Here is a 9,898-nt window from a genome sequence, read left to right on the forward strand (position 1 = left end):
AGGTCAGATATAGAATATCAGGGTTGGAAGGGACCTCAGGAGGTCATTTAGTCCAACCCCCTGCTTAAAGCAGGACCAGTCCCCAGACAGATTTTTGCCCTAGATCCCTAAATGGCTCCCTCAAGGATTGAGCTCACAACCCTGGGTTGAGCAGGCCAATACTCAAACCACTGAGCTATCCCTCCCCCCACCACAGAGTGATCATTTTATGAAAAGTATTCACCCAGGGGTGATATGGTGTTTTTGGCTTATCATTTTTCTGTGTGAGTTCATGCGAGAGCAGAGTGATTCTTATTTCACCATCATAGTTATTATTGGGGCACTTAGTCCACTGGATGAGGTACACCATGTGTGACAGGCATGTGTAGAACCAAATGATTTGAAAGGTGTATAGTGGAGGGGTATTGATCATTGTAGCAGTGGAGATATGTCCGGAGGTTTTCCATTGGTCATTCTGACAGGGTCTGGGTTGTAGCTATCTGATGATACCTTGTATGAGTTCCAGTGTGGGGAAGTAGGTGACAAGTAGGGGTGTACAGCCAGATGGAGGGTTTATATCTGTAGGGTCTCTCAAGGTGTTTGGGTGGCCAGTTCCATGATGTGATCTACTTCTTTGGTGAAGTGTCCTTATTTGGTGAAGGCGGATTTGAGTGTTACGGGGTATACCTTAGAGACTTTCTCCTTGGAGCACATTCTGTGGTACCTGAGTGCCTGGCTGTAGATGACATTTCTTGGTGTGTTTTGGGGGATTACTGGATCTACAGAGGTATGTGTGGTGATCTGTGGGTTTCTTGTAGCATCTGTAGCATTCTGTTGTTGAAGCTGATCATGATGTCCCAGAAGTTGATGCTGCTGTGGGAGTGTTCTAGAGAAAACTTGATGGATGGTTGGTGGTGGTTGAAGTTGTGGAAATATATGAGGGAGTTTAGGTCACATGTCCAGAAGATGAAAATACATTAATATATCTCAGGTATATCATTGATTTCACAGTGCATTTGTCCATTAGGAAGAAGAATGCAGTACTATAAGAGAATGCAGTTCTTCAATGTGGTGGAATATGTATTAATCACATTGATTTACTCCACGAAACTCATTTAACCAATACAGGTGAAATGTAAATATTTTAAAAGAAAAGCTCAGTCTATATTGGTATGGACTAAAAATTTTAAATTTGGGTACTGAAAAGTACTTGAACCAGTACTTAATTATCTAAGTAAATAGCTTCATTTTCAGAGGTACAACAGCTCCTGTTGGCTTCTATTACCCTTTCCCTTGAAGAGAGAGGAAATTGTATCTACAAATCTTTTCCCGTTCAGATCTTATGAAGCTGAGCTCAAGGCTTACTATTTTGTTTGTTTACTCTGGTATCAGCTCATCATTAATGCATCAGCACTTTATTATGAGGCAGCTTCTTTTTATGCAGGTTTGAGTAATAATCCTTTGGTGACTAAAGATATGAAGGTTGCTACTCCAGCTGTATATAAGAAAGCCTCTAGTTAGTTTGGACACTATTACCACAGCAATTTATTTTAGTGGTGAGTGAGATTATTAAACCTGTCCAGTACTTGATGAGATCTTTTATGTAGGATTAGAATGATATCTCCTCCTAGTGGTTCCTAACAAGCTTTTGTGTTCCAGTTCTTTAAAAGACTCTGAGGTACTTCACAATACATTTCTCTTGACTATTTCCAACCACAAACAGAGAAAAGAACAAATGGACTGGATTGCTATCAAACTTTTACGATAGAGGACAGTTTTAGTCTCAATGTTTTGGTTCGTTTGTTTTTTAGTCTGGACACTTTAACGTATTTCCCTTCTTAGTTTATTTTATAGTACCTCCTACAGTTTATGTGCAACTGATGCTATAGGACAGATAATTTGTTCACCTATAACAGATTGTGCTTTTATGTAAGTCTAGATACAAACACACACTTTTGTGGGGAATGAAAATAATGCATTAGCTGTGCGACTCCAGGCTGAGAATTGTTTGACTGGGACATCCCCAACCTAGTAAGAAAACTAGGAGTGAGGAGGAAAGTGTAGCCTCCCAATACCCTGCATAGTGGTTACCTATAGAATTTTTTTGTACAATATGAGAGAGTACAGCGAATAGAAGCTTTAACTTCACTTCTGAAATGGTGAATATTATTTTCTCTTCTCCCCACTCCTTTTTAATAGTGAAAATTTCTTGGTGTAATATCACATTATATATTGTTTCATTCAGTATAATACTATTTAGTCAGGGATTTGAGAGAGGAATGCTATGTAGTAGTCCAAAAGAATGGTACCTAAGGCCTATTTTGTATAAAATGGGATCTTTGCCCACAGCTGGGAATGCCTAAATGAGGTTACTATAGATAATGTTGTTTAGCGCTACTATAACAAAACATGCATGGGAGTGATATTCCCGCCCGCCCCTTCTACTGCTATTTAGACTATCAGCAGAAGGATTTGGTCATTGTCCTTTAACAAGAGAGGTGATAGTGGTAGAACTGCAATTGGGAGGGAGCAAGAGCTAGATTTGAGCAAACAGAAAGCATAGTGACAACAGCAGGGCACCTAATCAACACCTTTGTAGAGGAGAAAAAGCCGTAAGCAGGAAGAAATGCAGAAGAACAATAAAAAGAAGAACAGGAGTACTTGTGGCACCTTAGAGACTAACAAATTTATATTAAATTTAAAAATTAGTACTCCTGTTCTTCTTTTTGCGGATACAGACTAACACGGCTGTTACTCTGAAAGAAGAACAATAGTATCAAAGAAGGAAAAACAAGATCAGTAAAGTGAAGGAGGGCTAGAGCAAAATAAGAATGAGAAATACAACAGAAGAGGTAACTGTACTCTTACTTCTCTCATTGCTTTGTGTTTGAACTGCTTACCTGAGACCTATTTCTTCTGTATAAAAATATGTAGTGTATTTTATTTACACTCCATGGAGTAAGTTTAAGAGAGAGTTCTGGTACCAGGGTTCATAGGTGTTGTTATATAATATGAGATTACAAGCGGTATTGTGAGATGTATAGATGAATTAGAGCAGGGGTTCTCAAACTGGGGATCAGGACCCCTTGGGGTCGTGAGGTTATTACATGGGGGGGTCGCAAGCTGTCAACCTCCACCCCAAACCCCGCTTTGCCTCCAGCATTTATAATAGTGTTAAATATATTAAAAAGTGTTTTTAATTTATAAAGGGGGTCACCAGTAAAAAAAAGTTTGAGAGCCACTGAATTAGAGTGTGGAGGCCTGCCTCAGAGTATAACATTGCTGAAGGCCTCAGTGCACCTATTTAAACAGAAAAGACAAAGTGTTTAAGCCTTAGAAAATTAGTCTTTTATGTAGTCTCATATCCACTGTGCTTAGTGAAGATGAGTATGCCCATGATCATGAAGAGATTAGTAGGTAACAAAGAAAGGAAAGAAACAAGATGAGTTGATGCTTTTCACGTTTTTTTAACATTGTACATGCTATCCTGAGTTAAAGAAACAGTAATGTGAGCTGAAAGACATAGCTAACAGATCACAAAATGGTCCATCTAATACATTCAGTTGATTTTCCCAATGATTTTCCAAATACACAGATGTAGCCAAATTACAAAGAACAGCTTCTCCGTTGCAGTAGGTGCAGCATGTTTAATTCAGCCACTTCTTCCTTTTGGTCATTTATGATAATGGACTAGCAAGTTGGGGCAAGGCTGTACTTTCTTTTGGTTCCTCCCAGTGAAAATAACCATTTATCCCTTCCTCCTCGAAGCTTGGAGATAGACTCTCCCACTACCCTTCCCTCTGGCACTCCACAGCCACAGATTCTGGAAGAGTACAGTTTTGGAGATAAGGCTATAGCAAGATTACTCATCATTCCTCTCTTTGTAGTCTGAGTTTTTTCCAACACTCACTTTACTGGTATCAAATATTTAAAAAGGCAGATCTAAATAGCGTGATGTAGAAGTATCTATTACAGTCAAAGGAGCATTCTGAACAGAGACTGTGCTGAAGAACATTGGTCCACTTTTTAAAGAAAAATTAAGTTTTTTTTAATAAATACTGATTTCTGAATAGATTTAAATTGCCAGCGTCATTTAAAAAAATGGGTTTAATGCTTTCATCGTGCCTGGGTATTGGACATGAAATACTACTAAATTTCTATTGCTTAATCAAAGGCAAATGTTTATGTGCAGGTTTCGTTTTAGGAACGAGTGATGTCAACAAGTTATTAGCAAAACACAAGAGGAAATTTTATTTCTAATGGTGATTTGCAATGTTAGGGTGTTCAGATAATTATTGTTGTGTTGTGTTTTTGCTTTTTAACTAACATGCTATTACAATTGAATAAATATGCCACTCACTTATTGGTGTATCCACTATTCAGCCAGATACCACTTCTGGCTTCTGAACTGAATACAACAGCTGGACATTGAGGACAGCCATAGCAACTCTGCAGGATGCTGAAAGGTTTGTGGCTAGAACTAAACTGCACAACTGGGACCTGTTTAATATTAAAGAAAAACTGTCATATGAATAAGTTTAAATACAATGGGTAAAGTTTTAAAAAACAGGTTGACTACGACTGAAACTTAGGCTCCTAAGTGCCAAAGTCACTTTTGAAAAAGCTTATCCAAGCACAGTTTACTTTGCCATTCAAGCAATTAAGGAAAGAATATATCTGAGCTATCCTCAGTTGTTTGTATGGAGATATGATGCAGTGCTGATATGCTTACTAATGTCAAACAGAATGCTACACCGAAGTGACAGGAGGTAAAAGCTTACGGCGCAGCCCTTGCACATTAATCTTCTTTTCTCATAAAAGGACATTTTAAAAAGCTGCCATACTAATCCTGCCTTAAAATGTTACATAAATGACTGATCCTAAAGTGGAAAATGAGTTTAAAGTAGCAATCTAGCTAAAACCCTTATTTTCAAAGTGAAGCTGTTGCCTATGTCTAACTGCACTACTTTTCTGGTTAGAGGGGAAAAAAAAATTCCCATAGATGTTTATCAGTTTTTAAAATTATTTTTTCCTCCACCTTACTTCTATATCATTCTTTAATTCCTGTATTTAGGGATATTATGGATCTATTTACATAGCAGCATGCATGACCTGGTGGTTTAATAAAGTTTGATCAATTTTAAGGCTACTAAGCCATTTTAGACTGTTTGCTGATGTGTACCATATACCAAGTTATCCTCTGTGGCTACAGAGTATTTCATGAAAGTTTATGCTTTGTGTTTATTCATTAATTAAAGATCCTTTCCCCTACTGTAATTGTCTTCTCTTGTCCACACACGGAGAGTTAGAAAGTTTCCCAATTAATCATTCAATGGCTTTTTAATTAGAGTTATTAACACTGGTTACATGTAATATTCACAATACAGATTAGAGAGAGAGAGATTTCCACTAGTTTATACAGAAGTGCCTTGAAATAACTAAAGGATAATAGCATAGAAACTGTTTCTGGGTCCATAATCAGTGGATGTTAAAAGTCACAGACCAGGTTTTACTTTTAGGGCTTGTCTACCATGGCACTTTACAGTGCTGCAGCTTTCTCGCTCGGGTGTGAAAAAACACACCCAGAGCGCAGCAAGTTTCAGTGCCATAAAGCGCCAGTGTAGACAGTGCACCAGTGCTGGGAGCTACGCCCCTTGTGGAGGTGGGTTTTTTAGAGCGCTGGGAGAGCTCTCTCCCAGCGCTCTGCCACTACGACACAAGCCGCGTTAAAGTGCTGCCGCAGCAGCGCTTTAATGCTGGCATTGTAGACTAGCCCTTAGATCCACTGGTGAGCACAGCTTGTGTATTCAACCAATTCCTCAGGAGTGAACCACAGGTTGATCTCTGTCTCAGCACTTTCTGCAGAATCACTGCCATGAATGATGTTCCTAAGAGAAGAAAAATCATTAATAATTATAAATTAAAAGCACAATATTTGCTTTTTAGAAAAACCTCTCTGGTTACTATGGCTACAAGTATTAATAAAACGTACGTGTAAATATGCAACACAAGCTTCTTCTCTCATCAGTTTTGATAGTGGGGGAATGAGAAGGAAAGCCACATCTCTATTTACATCCTTTGACTCCAGTCCTACATTATCTAGTGGACCATGCATGTGGATGAAGTTAATGTATAATAGTTTGTAGAATCAGGGCCTTAATGTCCTTACAGGTTTTTCAGCAGTTAGCAAGCTTTTGCTACCAATTGTTATTTCCTAACATTCATTCTCATTTAACATTTAAATGAAGTACATGTTACAAAAGGTTTACCAGGACAGTCTTATAGAAAGAGACCAGGAGGCAAGTCATCATGCAGAGAGCTTATTAGTTCTCATTAGTACTATTGTGTCAGTACTCAAATGGGAGACCTCCAAGAAAAAATGGAGGTTCCGTAGAAAGTATTTCAGGCCTTGTCTATATGTCCTTACTATAAGGTTGATCAAATTCCAATATTTACATTCTGCAGCTTGAATTCTTCGACAGTTTCAACTGGATATAGTGTTCACATTACAAAACTTCATCATAAATCAATTAATTAAGTAGATCAGTATGTATATGATTTAAAACTGGTTTAGTTTTGATAAGACAGTTTCAAAACGTACCTGCCAACTTGAACACAGAAGTCACCACGGATGGTGCCAGGTTTGGAATCTGCTGGATTAGTTTCCCCCAGCATTACTCTGCCAGTCTTAACCACATTAAGACCTTCCCACACCTTAAAAATAAAATCCATTAAGATTACAGAATCCAAACTGTAACTAACACAGGAAGAGTTGGCAATGTTATCCAAACTTGATCCCATCATCGTACGGGTGTTAAGTCCCCTTTTTCAAAGAATCTATGGGCAAGGCATAGAAGGATTGGAGTAAAACTGTCTCCGAAAAACCGTAGTCATTCCACTGACTTCTAGCCAAAGTGAGAGGGTACTGAACAGATTTCAGTGTAACAAACAAACAAGAAGCCCATTACAAAATTTCCTAAGTACATAAAGCTTCATAGAAATCTCAAATACTTTAGAGGTATACACTCTTCCCCCCCTCCCCCCCAAAAAAGTCACTTGTAGCAATCATAGGTTACAATCAACATCTAACACATAGGAGTTCTCTACTTGAAAGATTAAATGTTTCACTGTTCTTTTTTCCAGTTTACTTATTTTGTGTATTTGACAGCATTTTGTGCAGTCAGTTTCCCACTGTTCATCCCCTACCCCACAGCACATTGCAAAAGGGAAAATAAAGTTGTTTTTTTTTTTTTTTTTTTTTAAGAAAGATTTACTCGGAAAACCACACATTAAAGGGAAACATGTTGTACCTGTAACTACATTTAATCAATTTTTTTAAAAGTATTTAATTTCAAGTTTAGTGTCATTTTCAATATGTAACACAAATAAAGTTATGAACAAAAGACACATCAACTGCTTAATTTTTCTTAAGTTTTATTTTTAAAAGCTTACCATAGCTACAACAGGTCCAGAGTGCATATATTTAATCAAACCAGCATAGAATGGCTGATCTTTCAAATCAATGTAGTGTTCTTTCAGAAGGTCTTCAGAGGCCTGCACACAAAAAAAAAGCAGTTTACTGTAAGAACTTAAGAGCATCTTTAAATCACAAGAGATTAACCACAGAGCACTATTAATCCTTTAAACAGACATGCTCTTTAAAAATAAGTGATTCCAGCAACTGGCTAGATGTGTTACTTGGTTTATATGAATTTAAAATATAATATTATTTCAGTGCACAGTTTAACTCAGCAAGGTTGTTTCATCAATATCCAACTACTTTTGAGAAGAAACCAATTTTTGCTGTAGATGATCCATAAATGCCTATTAAGTGTAAATGGCACCTATAAGAATATTCCCTTCAGACTAAGGACATCAGTTTACTAAAATTAGGTTGCTTAGGCTGTCAAAAGCATTTAGCTACAGCTGGTTGCTGGAAAGTCTCCAAAAATATCCAGACACAAAATTTGACATTTGATATTTCTGCTAAGATTTCATTTTAAAAAATTACAATAGATTTTTTCACTGAGTGGAGTACACTAGCCTGCTATAAGATTTCATTTCATACATAAAGGAGAAATATAGAAGTGAGGAAAACTTACGTGCATGAATTTCATGGCCACTAGTTTGAAACCCTTCTGTTCAAATCTCTTGATGATTTCTCCCACTAGTCCCCGCTGGACTCCATCAGGCTTGATGGCAATGAAAGTGTGCTCACAAATGGATGCCATCATCCTACAAGAGGAGAAAAAGGGACTCCGTATTCCAGGACCAGCAGGCAAATGCAGCCACAACAGAAATCTAGAAGGCATACCTACAATCTTCCACAACCTTATTGTGTTTATGTGTACTTGTAAGTCAAAGAATATCCAAAAAGTGCTATAAAAATAAACGTAACGTAATAGCCCTATAAACATTGATGAGAGCAATTAGTCCATACCAGGAATGAAGAGATTCTATACAGATTGTATTGCAGGTCAGTGTATTCCAAGATGCACACTGATAGGATGCTACCCTCAATTTAAGACAAAACAGGCTCAACTAAGAGCGTGTGTATCACTTTGATCTATAGTTATCTACAGCGAGTCAGTGTTGTAATGAAGTATGCTAAGAATGTGTGTGGGGACTGGAAGGTAAGAAAGTCATACTAGAGTAGCCAATGTGTCATTTTTCGAGGCACAAGCTGACAACTATAGTAGCTACAGAGTCACTATGGTTTACAATCGTCAACCTGAAATTAAAAACTAATCTCTAAGATTATAAAAAAGTTAAAAGTATGGTGCTAACACAATCCCCATTTCTAGAAGTATAGCATAGACTGAACAATTTGAGAAACAACAAGCTAGTTATTCCAGAGCAGTTGTGAACAAGCTAAGGGCGCTAAAATAATAATAAAAAAGCAATGCAACACCTAGTACTAATGCTCCCGCTGCCAACAGCCAAACATGCAGAAATCTAATTACAACGCCTTTCCCCTTGCATTGCCCCTGCTTGCATGTCAGTTGGATCATTCATAACTGCAGATGCCCTCGCCCCATCCAGCCCCTTCAATGCTCCCCTATCCTCTGCCCCTTAAATCATCCCTAGCAGCGCCCACCCCCCTGCGCTCCCTGCTCGCCTGCAGTCCCGGACCCTGGGGCGGGTCGGGTGGTAGCTGCCGCAACACCGCCGCCGCCCCCAGCCTCGCTACCACCCAGCTCTAAACACGCCCCCACGTGCCCAGCGCATACCGGGCCGGAGCCGGCCGGGCAGCCGCAAGGGGCCCGTGTCCCTCCCCACTCCCACGGGGACGCTTGTCTCTGGGCGCGGATACGCCATCGGGGAGGACTGAGGCGACGCTCTAGCCCAACACTGGAGGACGCAAGATTAAGGAGGGAGCAGAGCGATTCTAGTACCATCGAGTCCTAACTGCGCCGGGAAGTGGGCGGCGCTCTTGCTGCGCCTCTCCATCTCTATGGCAGGGAGGAGCTGGAGGCGCTGCCTGTCTCTCCCGGCGCGCGGCCAGGCGCTGCTCTGGGCGCTTTCCCAGCAGGGGCCGCAGCGCAGCCTCAGGGATTCCCCGCAGGGGAGACACGGGCCAAGAGTGTCAACGTGTACGGACCCCTGGGTACGGTTTCAAAGGAGACTTCGCCCGTGCTAACCGAGCACAGTGGGTGCAAAGCAGGTGCAGGCACCGCCCTAGGGTGCTCAGATGTCCTGATTTTATAGGGGCAGCCCACCTGGGGCTTTTTCTTATATAGGTACCTGTTGCCCCACTACCCTCTGTCCTGATTTTTCACACTTTCTATCTGGTCACCCTACACCGCCCTGTGCTCCGCCAGTCATACGCATGCAGTTGTGTCTACATGGGGAAGTGTTACAGATTATAGATATACTCTTTTCTGGACTTTCTCCAGTTTGTCCACCGTACAAGAGTTGA

General features: G+C 39.9%; 1 protein-coding gene across 1 annotated transcript; it reads right to left on the reverse strand.

The window, feature by feature from the left end:
* Nucleotides 1–5,300: 5,300 nt before the first annotated feature.
* On the reverse strand, nt 5,301–9,316 carry NME1 (NME/NM23 nucleoside diphosphate kinase 1). Its single transcript, XM_054047275.1, has 5 exons — nt 9,089–9,316; nt 8,082–8,213; nt 7,432–7,533; nt 6,581–6,693; nt 5,301–5,867 (listed from the first exon to the last, which is right to left on the reverse strand). The coding sequence occupies exons 2-5, from the start codon at nt 8,211–8,213 to the stop codon at nt 5,756–5,758; spliced, it is 459 nt and encodes a 152-aa protein (XP_053903250.1). The 5' UTR covers nt 9,089–9,316; the 3' UTR covers nt 5,301–5,755.
* Nucleotides 9,317–9,898: the final 582 nt, after the last annotated feature.

This window comes from Malaclemys terrapin, chromosome 13 (genome assembly GCF_027887155.1).
Source record: "Malaclemys terrapin pileata isolate rMalTer1 chromosome 13, rMalTer1.hap1, whole genome shotgun sequence".
Lineage (NCBI taxonomy): Eukaryota > Metazoa > Chordata > Testudines > Emydidae > Malaclemys > Malaclemys terrapin.